Source organism: Halichoeres trimaculatus, unplaced genomic scaffold (assembly GCF_033239565.1).
Source record: "Halichoeres trimaculatus isolate MK-OKI-2021-1 unplaced genomic scaffold, fHalTri1.1 fHalTri1_scaffold_11, whole genome shotgun sequence".
In the NCBI taxonomy this organism is placed as follows: Eukaryota; Metazoa; Chordata; class Actinopteri; order Labriformes; family Labridae; genus Halichoeres; species Halichoeres trimaculatus.
This window is the reverse complement of record NW_027437189.1, coordinates 31,548,011-31,561,525: the sequence shown is the minus strand read 5'-3', so window position 1 is coordinate 31,561,525 and position 13,515 is coordinate 31,548,011. Positions and strand designations below refer to the sequence as shown.

The 13,515-nt window shown below is 43.2% G+C and overlaps 2 protein-coding genes across 2 annotated transcripts in view; both read left to right on the top strand.

The window, feature by feature from the left end:
* Positions 1–13,515, top strand: part of slc26a6.1 (solute carrier family 26 member 6, tandem duplicate 1) — a 60,354-nt gene that overhangs the window by 15,738 nt on the left and 31,101 nt on the right. The gene's annotated exons all lie outside the window — the stretch shown is intronic.
* wdr6 (WD repeat domain 6) lies at positions 45–7,961 on the top strand. The gene is made up of 7 exons (XM_074681032.1): positions 45–127; positions 398–518; positions 659–832; positions 1,268–3,983; positions 4,151–4,228; positions 5,875–5,991; positions 6,228–7,961. Exons 1-7 carry the CDS (start codon positions 101–103, stop codon positions 7,180–7,182), a joined length of 4,188 nt encoding a protein of 1,395 aa, XP_074537133.1. The 5' UTR covers positions 45–100; the 3' UTR covers positions 7,183–7,961.

Sequence of the window (13,515 nt, the reverse complement as noted above, 5' to 3'; positions counted from 1 at the left end):
AATAGAATCACACAAAGTCGATGTCTAACCAATCAGCGTCAAGGAAGCAAGTACTGGCGCGCGATTGGCTGATCTCATCAAGGAAGTAGAATAGAAACACATGGGTGCTTCACGGCGGTTCATAAATGTAAGTTAAAATATTTAATTCTGAAAGCAGTTAATTATTTCGAATAGTTTTCTTGTAAACCAGGCATTTAGCTGCACTGTTAGATCTAGAAAAGTGACCTTTCTTGGGTATATCGAGAAAATAAGATGAGAAGTGCTCTGGTCTGAGTTTGTTTTGCTAACGTTTGCTAACAACAAACCCCATGCCCGTTGCAAATCAGACATCACATATGCCTTGTTGTCTCACTCTTTATTTCTTAACCAGTACATGCTTTGACTTTTTTTCTTTCAGGATCCTTTCATACTGCTGTTTTCAAATGAAAATGTGTTAACCGTTAAAAAAATGGAGTCATCAGCACTGGTAGCTCCAGTAACAGCTCTCGAGTTTCTTCGGGATGCGTTTCTTCTGACAGGTAGGTAGTTTTGCATTTTGCCGTAATTGGTGATTGATAATCGGTAACTGTCTCAAGTTTATTTTAAAAGTAGAAGAAACATTTTGAGACTCACTTAAACGTTGTTACCAATTGATAATTAAAGTATTTTGCCCTGGCAGGAGAGGGTCCAGTCTTGACAGTGTACAGTCTCCAGCAACATCAGAAAGCCTCTGTGAGGCTCAGTGTGCTGCAACACTACAGGATCCATGGAATCAGACCTCAACATGCCCCCGCTGTGCTGGCACAGAACTCTGCCACAGGTTTTTATGTGGAGAGGGCCGATAGTAGTGATGGTATGCTGATTTTTTTTTTTTTTTTTTGTAATGGTAATGGTAATGGACTTGAGCTTATATAGTGCTTTTCTAGTCATGGACTACTCAAAGCTGCTTTACAACACAGGTCGCGTTTACCCATCCACACCCATTCGCTCTCACATTCACTCACTGATGGATCCAATTTTTGTGCTCTGTTCTTTTTAGTTAATATCCTGTGTCAAGGCATGGAAAACACTTTTTGCTAATTTAAGAAAAAACATGTAAATGGCAAAGTCTTGTGTAAAGCAACTTATAATTTTGGGTTGGATTAAGGCCCGAATTGATAAATACCATGTATACTAAAAGAAAGTTACTGAGGACACTAATACGTAACAATTTATTGATGGTGACAGACCTCTATTTTCTATAGTTGTTGTTTTAACTTAATTCTCTTCTATTCCTTTAAATTTACAGAACTCAGCTCCACCACAGGACCCATCTTTTTTGACTTTGCAGTGTTTGGAGGCAAGGCTGTAAGGCTGGTGAGGCTTCATGTGGATTTTCAGGTTCAAAAGCATCTACACTTGGAGGTTCTGGGTCCCCTCATTGAGTTGCAAGACTGGGTCTTGGATGTCCGCTGGCTTCTTGGGAAGGAGCACTTACAACTTGGCGTGGCTTTAGCCCACAACAGTGCTTTACTCCTGGACATCACTGCAGAAAAGGTCCTGGTTCAGCGCTCCTGTTTTGAGGGGTGTCTGTTGTACTCTGCCCTCCTTCTGGTGCATGAATCCTGGGCAGATACAGTTTTGATAGGAGGGACAGTTTTTAACCAGCTTGTTCTGTGGAAACCTGGGGGAGGAGAGACAATTTCAGAGCACAAAGCCCCAGTAGAGAGGCGTCTGCTGGGCCACAGCGGGGTCATCTTTAACATCACTTACCTCCAGGAGAAAGGGTGGCTGGCTTCAGCCTCTGATGACCGTAGTGTGCGGGTGTGGGGTGTTGGTGCTTTAGGGGGGCCAGGAGGAAAATGTGGAGACTTAAACCCAACTTGTTTAAGAGTTCTATATGGACACCAGGCGAGAGTCTTCTCTGTGCATCTCTCCCCAGGACGAGTCTTCAGTGCAGGTGAAGATGGGGCCTGTTTAGTCTGGGACTGGGCTGAAGGAGGAAAAGTGATCCAGACATTGAAGGGACACAGAGCAGGGGGTGTTCGTGCACTTGCAGTCAGTGACGGAACAGGAGATGAAAAGAGATGGGTGGCTACGGGAGGAGCAGATGGAGGGGTGAGATTGTGGAGGGTGGAGGGGAATGTAGAGGAGGAGGAGAAATCAGAGGAGGAGGTGACAGAGAAGCTGACTGATGTGAAATTTCCATGTGAAGGCTTACCTAAAGTGGTTTGTATAGCAAGGGGGGAAGATGAAAATGCCAGCTGGACTCAGAGTAAGTTTGTGATTTGCACTGACCAAGGTCTAGTTTACCAGTACAGTGACGGGCAGTGGGAGAAACTCTGGCAGGGGGGGCCTGAGTTTCAATCTTATTGTGTGATGGAATCAACTACAGTCAGTGTGAAAGACTCAACAGCAAAAGTGAGTTTGTGTGCTGTAGGAAACCTCTGTGGGTCAGTACAGGTCTTCCCTATCTCTCAGCCTCAGAGTGGGATTCTCCTCACTGGGGGATCAGGGAAAATCCACAGTCTCATATGGCAGGAAGTAAAAAGAAGTGTGTATTTGCTAGCATCAGGACCTGAAGGACTTGTCTATCGCTGGTGCATAAGAGTAGAGTTAGATGAAAGCTGTTCCCTGACTGTTCATGCAAATCCTCTTCCCCCTTTCCTTCTTCCCCCATGTGCCAAACGCTGGCTGACAGCAGCTGTGCTCCTCCACTCCACAGTGCAGGGGCTGCTGTGGGTTTGTGGAGACAGGAGAGGGTCTCTTCTTTTGTTTCAGGAAGAAGTAGGAGTGGAGAACAAGTTTGGCGAAAGCTTGCTGACTGAGAGGAAACAGACTGTTAGAGAAGCTGATGCAGAGAACACTAGATTCGGAGTCATGATAGAAGAAGAACTAAAAGACCAAACACTTCTCTCACTGAGCTGCTTGTTTGGAGTACATGGAAAACAAGGTGTAACTTCAGTGTGTGAACACCAGGGACTGCTCTACAGCACTGGCAGGGATGGTTGTGTGAGGGTCTTTAGAGTAATTCCAACAGCAGCAGGAAAACCTGAAGATAAGGTTCATGAAAAGAATGTAGAGAAGAAACAAAGTCTTCATCTGGAGGTTCTCAGAGTTCAGCGAGCCTGCAAGGGAATGGAGTGGCTAGAGAGGGTTATGTTTCTGGAAACTGATGACCTCCAAGGGGAGGAAAGTCAAGATGTGAGGGAAAATCTGGAAGGTGGAGTGGAGAAGAACTTTGAAAGAGAAGCAGAAAAGAAAGAAAACAAGGGCAGAGAAGCCAGGTTTGTCATCTTGGGCTTCCATGCAGTCCAGTTTGTGGTTTGGGACCCGGTGAAGCAGGAGAAACTGCTAGCTGTGCCTTGTGGTGGTGGGCACCGCTCTTGGGGTCTCTGGCCATCCGACAAAGGGGTTTGGCCTGGATATGGAGCCCTGGTCTTTATTAAACAGGGGGCTGTACTGGCCTCACAACCTCCAGGAGAGGAACTGAGCTGGGCTGGGAAAGCTGGAAGGACTGGTGGATGGGGGCTGAGAGAGGGTGTCCATGGGAGGGGGATTGGGTGTGTTTGCAGACTGGGTGAGATCAGAGGAATGAGGACTCAGAATCAATCAAAGAGTTCAGGAAATTGGATGAAGACTGAGACAATGAGTAAAGAGGGGAACTGGGAGATCGTGGTGACAGGAGGAGAGGACACCAGCTTAGCTGTGCTGGCGATCAATCCTGACTCTGCCAGCGTTAAAGTTCTTTCGGTCATTACTGACCACATCTCCAGTGTCCGTACATTAACGGCAATAACACGTCCAGAGGGAGGGACTGAAAACCAGAAACGGTCTCTTCACGCCTTGCTGGTGTCAGCCGGTGGGAGAGCTCAGATGCAGTGTTACCGGCTGCTGATCACCTGGGATATGCAGAGACAGGTTCCTTCCTGTCAGGTGATCCAGGTGGCTGGTCACCGATTGGACGACCAGTGGGAGAGACGCAGGAACCGACACAAAACGGTGAAAATGGACCCAGAAACGAGGCAAGTGGATCTAAAATATACCCAAGACCCAGGTAGAAATACATGTACAAACATCAGCAAATTTATCTCGCCCGTTGTTTCCTAACATACACATACTGAAACACTCACTCTTCCTCTCAAGTTCCACTTCTGTTCAAGCCTTTGCACTTCTGTCTTAACGTTGTCAGGTACATGTGTGTGGCGGTCGTAGCTGAAAATCCAGAAGGTGTTCTTCTGGCCGTAGCCTGCAGTGATGGAGCTCTAAGGTTTGTGCCCATTAAATATTACACGACTTCCTGACAAAAGCTCTAGAAAAAACTTGAATACGTCACAATAGATTAATACACTTAAATGAACTTGTAAAAGGAAAAATTAGGGTGGAAAGTGGTTTGCATTGATTGTAGGAAAATTTGTATTCAAGTTTTATTCGCCAGATAATCATAGTATAGACATAGATAACTATAGTTTGAATGTAGTTGAAGTGTAGAGAGCAAATTGAAGGTTAAATTCATTCTTTGGTTTGTTTTCCAAACCGCTTATCCTGTTCAGGGTCACAGGTTGCTGGAGCCTATCCCAGCTGTCATTGGGCGAGAGGCGGGGTACACCCTGGACTGGTCACCAGTCAATCACAGGGGCTGACACAGAGACAGACAACCATTCACACACACACACACACACACCTACGGACAATTTAGAGCGATCAATTAGCCTGATGAGCATAGTTCTGGACTGTGGGAGGAAGCCAGAGTACCCAGAGAGAACCCACGCATGCACGAGGAGAACATGCAAATTCCACACAGAAAGGCTCATTGGCCAAGCTGGAAATTGAACCAGTAACCTTCTTGCTGTGAGGCTGCAGCGCTAACTGTCGTAAACCACTGTAAACCACTGTAAACCACTGTAAACCACCGTAAACCACCGTGAATTATTCTGTAAATGAACACTTAAACATAGTCTGACAATGGCAGTAAAACAAGTCAGTCATTGATTTTCATATTTTTATACAACAAAAAGGGCACAAATTTAGAGGAAGAAGTGTCTCTTTTCCGTACAGCTGTTCAGAACGCTCTTTTTTCCATTGGTCATTTCAGGTCATGTTTGGTGTGTTTTTTTTCCAATGTATTGTTTAATTTTACCATTCATTAAGATGGCGAAGTACTGCTTTTGTGCCATAGACTGTATATATAGTAGACAGCGTGGCTCCGCCATTTGCCATTGTACGGTTTTGAAGCCAAATTTCCCCCGTCACAGGCGCAGCCATTGAAGCAGTTGTGCAGCCAGGGTCTGTGCAGTTCGGACTATCAGAGAATCTGAGAGGAGCCAAGTGACAATAATACAAATTTTTTTTTTTTCAGAGAGTCTCAACTTGACTCTACCTCCTAACATATTTTACAATCCCTGAAAAAAGAAAAAAAACACAAGAACTGCAGCTGTTAATCATTGTTAAATGTGAAGTAAAGCCTTGATTATAACCTCTCATAACAAATGAAAACAAAGCTATTCAGAAAAAAAGACTTGACACAAGGCAGCCAAATAACATCTTTAAATCACCTCAGAAACATTTCTACAAGGTGTATTAATTTTGTAAAGTTTGACCACAGCCCATCTGGAATGGTTGGAGAGTGGGATTTTTTGACCTATACTGCAGCCAGCCACCAGGGGGAGCTTTTTTTTTCTTACAATCTATGGTTTACGCCAAACGCAGAAATACTAGCTCACTAGGACTTCGAGTTTACTGTTTCCCCAGTAGGAAGAAAAGTAGAATTAATAAATTGCTAAACTTTAACCTGCTGTGTGCTCTTTAAAGTAACTTATCTACGATGATCTGTGTTCATGGTAACAATATCAAATAGATCAAATAGATTTTACACATTTATATTTTTAGACTAATCTAATCTCTTTTTGATTTTAGGTTGTTCTCAGTCAGTGAAGTCAAACACCAAATTGATTTGTTGTTGGAAACATTTTACCACCAGCGCTGTGTACTCAGTGTCGCCACCTGCAGCCTTGAGGACAGAAAAGGCAACAGGTGATCAATCATTTCTTCCCATGTCTTGAAACTCAAATAAGGTTAAATTTGTAAAATTTACAAAGAGTCACAGGTATTCTTGTTTTCTGTTTTATTGTAGAAAAAAATATCTTTAATTTACTCTGCTTTGGGAAGAAGTTGTGACACAGCAGAAGTCTGTAAACGTAAACCTTTTGTTTTTAGTCGTCTTTAAAGAGGACTGTCACGTGAACATTTGCATCACTGTCGCTCCCCAGGTATAATCTGCTTTTCAGTGCAGCAACAGATGGTAAAATCGCTGTGTGGGATCTGACTGAGGCTTCCTCCTCATCAACTGATACTTCAAGCAACACCCCAACTCCACCAATCCCCTGTCTCCTCATTCCCGCCCATCAGAGCGGCGTCAACTCATTGGCTGTCTGGAGAGAGAATCTGGGACAACATGAAGACTGTTGCTTGGTAACTGTTGCTAGTGGAGGGGATGATGGGCAGCTGACAGTGTCCACAATCAGGGTGCAATACCCAGGAGAAGGGACGACTGGGGGCAGCAGAGGGTTACCTCAGATTCCTGAGCCTCTGGCTCCTCAACAAACTCACTCCACAACCCCAGACCAGATTCATCTTGATCTCCTCTCCCAGTCAAACGTCCAGCTGGCTCATGCTGCCCCTCTGACAGACCTGAAGCTCCTCAGCCCTGGTGTCTTGGTCACTACTTCTTCAGATCAGAGGGTTTGCCTGTGGAATGTCAGCAATACTGGTATCAACCACAGGGGGGCGGTGTACTCCCACGTTGCAGACGCTGCAGGACTCACTGTGTGGGAGGGAGAAATGAGCGTGCAGCAGGAGGAAGATAAGAAGAGGGAAACAAGGTCTGAGTCTGAGCTGGAGGCTGATAAAGGACGGGAAGGGATCCCCACCGGTTCAGAAACAAGGTGTGAGACAGGAGGAGGATTCAGTGAGGATAAGGAAAAAGGTGTTGAAGCCAAGAGGGGAGAACATGTTCAAGCTGAGAGGGCATCCGGGGACCACGTTTGTACAACCAGTAATGAGAGAAAGACAGAGGAGGTGGGGTGGGTGCTGGTCTGTGGACAGGGCTTCCAGCTGTTCAGAGTCAGAAATACAGAGATGGAGGCAGAGACGTGGACTACCAGAGGAGGGCAACCAAAGGAGAATCACAGAGTGAAAGTGACTTTGCAAGAGGAGTCGAAATAAGTTGAATCAAATGATGACAATGAAGTACTTCAAAATAATTTATCACATTTCTCTGTGGACTTGAGAGGTCTGTGTCTGGAATAGTTGGACCAATCACAATGCAGCAGAGCTTAAACCTCAAAGTTATATAGCAACAACAACCTTTTTATGTGTTTACAAAATGCCTCAAGTGCATCTGAGCCATCGTAAGATGCACAACTATACATGGCCTGACATGAATAAGGTCAAATTGAAATCTTTCCAAACTGACTGGTCTGCTTTCCAGGCTTTAAAAATGTCATAGATTGTAACCTAATAAATGTATATGGAATACATTCTAGTTTTGCATTTCAAGAAAAGTTTTAATAAAGTTTTTTTAAAATATTCTTTAGCTGTCCTGTCTAAGTGGGGGTCACTGCAGTTGCTGATGCTGAATAATTCAAGGAAAAAACTCAGTATTTATGTAAGAGGATGAAACAATTCAAGCAGAAATATCTCTAAGATGTTTGTACAAATTTATGAAGACCTAGGTTTTCAGTTTTCTGTCTTTCTGCCTGAGGTAAATATAGAAAAGGGGGCCTGGATTGAGCAAACATCCTCAATTTCTAATAACCTGCTGATTCTCATTAAGGACCATTAAAAACCTCCATGCTTATTTTGGGAGGACAATAAATCCAGCTCTGATGTGTTTTTGCCATCTGTATCCTCCTTTGGGGAAAGGGCAACACATTGCGCAAAGATTGCTTTCTTTGAGGATTTTCTGATATAGTTCGTTCACTCTGAACAGGCAAAACCAAACAGAAGACTGTATTTACCAAAAGTGTCAGGGTCTTTATACCATGTCCTACAGGTTGTGCAGATTTACAGTTTGTATCTAGCACATGGCTAAGAGCTTTCCCCATGTAAAACCTTCTTCCTGAGGTACAAGCAAACTGCTTACATCACAGTTGTGTGGCTGAAGAGCTGCTTTTTCTCTAATTACATGGAACTATAAAAAGCATCCCATAAACATCACTTCTGACTCAAAATGATTGACAGCATCTGTAATGAACATTATTTCTGAATTGCTAAAGTTAAGTGCAATGTCGCACTCACTGCAGGGACTGTTAGGAAACTGGTTTCATCCTGCAGAGAGGAGAGTCCTCCTGAGAGGACCTGACCAACCCTGTGGAGCAGTGGTCTCCAACCTGGGAACATCTCAGTGAGTAACAAGAAATCTGAGCAGCACAGGATGAAAGTTTAAAAGGGGAGGGGGCCTTGCTTGAATTTGAGGTGGTGATTGACTTTTCTTTGTTTGCTGTGACAAAGGAATCTTCTCATCAGATGTGCAGTTATGTGTTTTCTTACACATGTTTTTTCAGGTATATCAGTCATTTTATTTTTCCCCACACTCCTGCACGAGTTGCTGTGCCTACTGCCTTTGTGGTTGTGTACCCTGCCCTTATTGTTTAAACCTGTGTTTTGTTGATTCCACCAGTATTCCATCACCCTGTGTATGTGCTAACTCTGTGTGCTACTCCGTTTCATACTGTTTCATTATTGTGTTGGCTCGTAGATGCTAGCCAGTTTGCAAAAGCCACAACACTGCAGAAGTGCAGCCACAACAGAAGTTAAGAGGACAGTTTTCCTAATGGACACAGAAAGGTTATGAAAGTAAGTAAATGATTGTTTTCTTTCTTTTTTTTAACTTCAGCTATGATAAATATAGCTTTAATGCTAACGTTACTGATTCATAAATCTAAATATAAGATGACATATTTTTCCGGTAAATAAAGAAATATAAGAACTATGAAGGATATTATAAGGTTAGACCCCTACAAAGCTTTATTTACCATAGATGAAGTTAAAAAAGAAAACGATCATTTACTTACTTTCACAACTTTTCTGTAACCTCTTTTAACTTCTGATGTCACTGTACTTCTGTTGTGTTGTGGTGTTTGCATTTGTGTTGTTGCTTTTGTAAAGTGTCTGACACCCACAGGCCACCGTACTTTTAGCTAAATTCAATATCTTTTCACTTTTTTGAGCTGTTTGTTGTGTGTTTTTTGTCTGCCCTTGTAATCTTCTGTCTCTTAGTCTACTGTTAATATTTTGCTTGAAACATCACTTTAGAAGCAGTTTTTGTGTGTTGACCTTGTAAAGGCTTTTAAGGGTACAGTTGTGTGTTGATGAGTATCAGGCCAGGGTTTGAGTGAGGTGTGTCAAAGTTGTGTTGACTATACATTGTTAGTTAGGGTTGAAAAATTCAGGGAACTGTGATCAGTGAGACATAAAGGGCCTGTTTACGTGACAATAGTTTTAGGGTGAAACGCAAAAGTTTTGTTGCGTTTCAGCCTCGCGCTTACACGGAAACGGCGTTTTAGCCAACCTACAACACAAACTTTTGAAAACGTCCTCCAGAATGGGATTTCTCTGAATTGCTGCCAAGACCGTTGCCGTGTACACAGCCAGCATTTTCAGTGAAAAACGATGACATCACACTCTGCATACAACAGGACAACAGTACAGTTGTTACGTGAACTACTACTACATTTTAACAAAATGAGCATCTGTTTCTCCTCTTTTGAACTTAGTATTCCCCAATACACCAGATGATCGGCCCAACTCTACTACAGTGGAGTTCTACCAAAAGCTGCTTCTGGACAAGACAGTTATAGCACCACCTACAGGCCTGGCATGCTTACTACAGCGTTTTCAGTCCCTCAGCGTTTCCGTGTAAACATAGATTTTTTTCGCTGCGTTTTAGCGTTTTTAGATGAAACGTTGCCGTTTCGACAGGACCAAAGTCGTTTGAGTCATACACTGTCTAAAACATTTACGTAGTCTCCACAATGTCTGTTCTTGATGCAGAGTAATGAAGCTGATCGTTGGCAGGGGCCATATTAGATTTGTTGTTAGCTTTGAGCTTCCTTTCTAACAGCTATGGGCGCCCATCAGTTACATGAGCGGAGCTGCGTCTCTGATTGGACAAGCCCCTCCTTACTCTAAACCGCTGAGTAAGAACCACCCCCTACATACATTTGTGCTGATAGCAAAATGAGTGTTTTGGACCCAAGCCATTTTTTAACTAGGCTGCAAATGTGTTTTCAATGCTGCAAAAGTCTGGGGAAGGGTTTTGTGCAGCCAGCCTCAAGCAGACACTTGATGAACGGCAGCTTTCAACACTTCCACATAGGTTTCATTTTTCCAAACCCAGTGTTGCCCCTTGGTTTGAACAAAAGTAAGAGCTGTTTAATTGCACTCATTATGAAACATACGTCATATGGCAGGTTGATGTAATGTAGTGTGTGTATGTGTGTGTGTGTTTGCCTGGCATGCAGATTTAGCTGTGTGATGGATGATGTCAAAGTGCAAAGCAGCGTGTTCACCTGTGCCACATTAAATGTCACACTCTGCAGATCAAAGCGTGTGTGAGATTCTCTGTCACACGTCTGGAGTGTTAACGTGGTGCACAGATGAAATGTTCATCACTTCTCCTGTGCATGTGTGTGTTGATGCAGTATGAATATGTGTGTTTGTGTAATGGAAAAAGCTGCTCTGTTTTGAAGATGTCCTTCAAAGAAGTGTGTGTGTGTCCACAACTGTATATGTGCAGGTGCCCGGAGCTAGATGAGGGTCATCACCCATGAAGGGCCCGGCTGCAGGTATCATGAATATTTTAAAAATTTTGCCTCGTCTCAGATTTCCTTTTGTGAAGCAGCCGTCTCACTACCTGTCAGTCAGAGAGGAGAAAAAGGAGGGAGAAAAGAAGGGAGGAGAAGTTTGTAATGTCAACCTGAAGGGGAAGAAAGTTAGGGGTCACAGGGAGCTCCAGTCTTCATTGCACCTGCCACTCACCTTAAGAGAGCTGCAGCCTTCCTATGATGGTTCCAAGGCAGAGAAATCCAATGCACCTGAGTAACAGACAGTATCACTTACATCAAGGAGGGAAGAGTGACAGAAAAATAAGAGGGGAGAGTAAAAGCACCAGAGCTGTCAGGGTAGGGGAAGGGGAAGAGGGGCACCGGCCGCACTGAGACGACAGAGAACAGACAAACAAGCTGAGAGGAGAAAGGATAAGCAAAGAGAGAATTAATGAGAGACATGATTGATGAGTGTGTGAAAGGTTAGAAACAGAGGAGGACCAAAGTGTGCTTTGGATGAATTTCACTTCTGTTTTTCACGGGTTTCATTTGAAATTGGTCATCTTCACTTTTTCAAACATGGGAAGAGAAAGGGAGTGACTTCAGTTCTGCTGTCAATGCAACAAAGACGGGACACTTAACACCCATCAAAGAGGTAAACACACACACACACACACACACACACACGCACTCCTTATCCTTTTCTCTGCCAATACTCTTCTGCATCACTGAAATATTGAGTTTACATACTTTAACAGTTACTATCATGATCCCAAATACTTTAGCTGCACTGACTTTTTAAATCTGTGAGATTTTAATGCCTCCTTCAGAAAATGAAACAATCTAGTCCAGCAGTTTTTGGGGGTTTGCCATGTACAGTAATCTACCAATCGTTTAATATTTTAACTTGTTTCTAATGTTTAACGGTTTCTCTGATACTGATAAGAGAAAGTTAGCTTGTTTCAGCACAGCCACGGTCATGACAGTAAATCTTGTTGTCACAGGACCCTGGATTGGTGATGTCACGTGAACGACTGCCTCTGATTGGTTCCTCTGGGAATAAGACAACAGGTGAGCCACTCTGACTTGACTTACCTTTCCATTTCAGCTCTTGTTTACGTACCTAGGGTCTATTAAAATCACCTGCAAAAACTGAAAATGGAAGAATAAACGAAACTCTGTACATTTGGACCAAAATGAATTGTGTTTACATTGAGTTTAAGCCAAAACTTGTGAGTTAAAAGTGGAATAAGGCTTTATTTTAATCTATGCTATTTTACCACAGCCAAACCCCCTCTCTCCTCACCAGCCCCTCAGCGTCCTCCTCAGGCTAACAGCCGGAAACGCAGTCAGCAGCAGGCTTCCTCAACCTCCACTCACCCTCATACCGGGCCTCCTTCCATCCTTCTCTCAGACAGCACCATGACACCTTGGGGGGGCCTGGCTCTCTCTGAATCCTCCTTCACTTCAATCCCCCCACCTCCTCCTCCTCCACCTCCTCCTCCTCTATGCCCTTTCCCACCCCCACCCCCTCCTGCTCCTCAGCCCACACCATATCGAGGCAGAGAGAAGGAAGAGGCTTCATGCTCCAGTTTTAACTCTGAGGCTCTTTCTCCACCCGCTGTTCTCCCCCAGGAACATGCAGGTATGACTGAAATAATACACAGCAGCTAAAAGATTACATTACTGTCCACAGGAGGCACCAAAATGGACACAAAGCGAAGACCTTAAGAGAAACTTTAAAAAGTTACATTCTTCTGAAAAAATAGTTAACAATCCACCAAGGAAGAAAGACATCCAGCTGTAAATGTCATATCTCCAATGGTGTAAATATCCCAATTTCACTGTGTGAAACTCTCTTTACTACTTTAAACTTTCCTGTTTCAGCTTTCAGACCATAGCCAGGAAGTGCAGGAGAGATGAATTAATCTGCTCCAGGACTAAAGTTAATGCTAACTCTAGGGCTAACACCCATACATGTAAACTTACCAGCAGCAAGCGATAAGTAGCTCACAGGAGTCCAGCTTGGGTCTTATGAAGTTTCAGGCATCTAGGCCCAGGATGAGATGATTCTTGCTTGTGTTGTATGTCTCTTTCGACAAAAGCATCTGCTAAATGAATGAAACTGTATATCAGATTAAAAAATGTCAAGAAATTGATGATACATCCTTCATTCTCATTCATTAGTGGCACAACTCCCTGACCTAAAGAACCCAAGCTAGGGGTTCTGTTTGCATCTACAGCTACATGTTACAGGGGCCCTGTTCTAGTTTGGAACAATAATGAGTTCATTTTTTTCAGTTTCAGTATTTTCTGGACTACAAGTCATGTCAGTCAAAAATTGCATCATGAAGAGAAAAAAACATATATAAGTCCCACTGGACTATAAGTCTCATTTATTTAGAATGACTTGATATATCTACAGTATTTTCAGGAAAAACTGATTACACATAACTTTGAAAAGTAAGTAGTTGTGTAAAAGGAGGTTTAAATATTTTTCCTAAAGCACCTCATATCTGTGACCATAGTTAAGTTTCAGTTTCTCTTCTTTACGTGTGCTCCCCTCACTCATGTGCACTAGGGATGGTTATTGATAAGATTTTATTGATACCAACGCCCTTACCAATTCTGCTTATCAATCCTATTCTTTATCAATTCCCTTATCAATTCCTCCTGTGAATTTTCTCTGTCTAAAAAGTGGCTTTACAAGTTTTCTAGGTCAACATTTAAC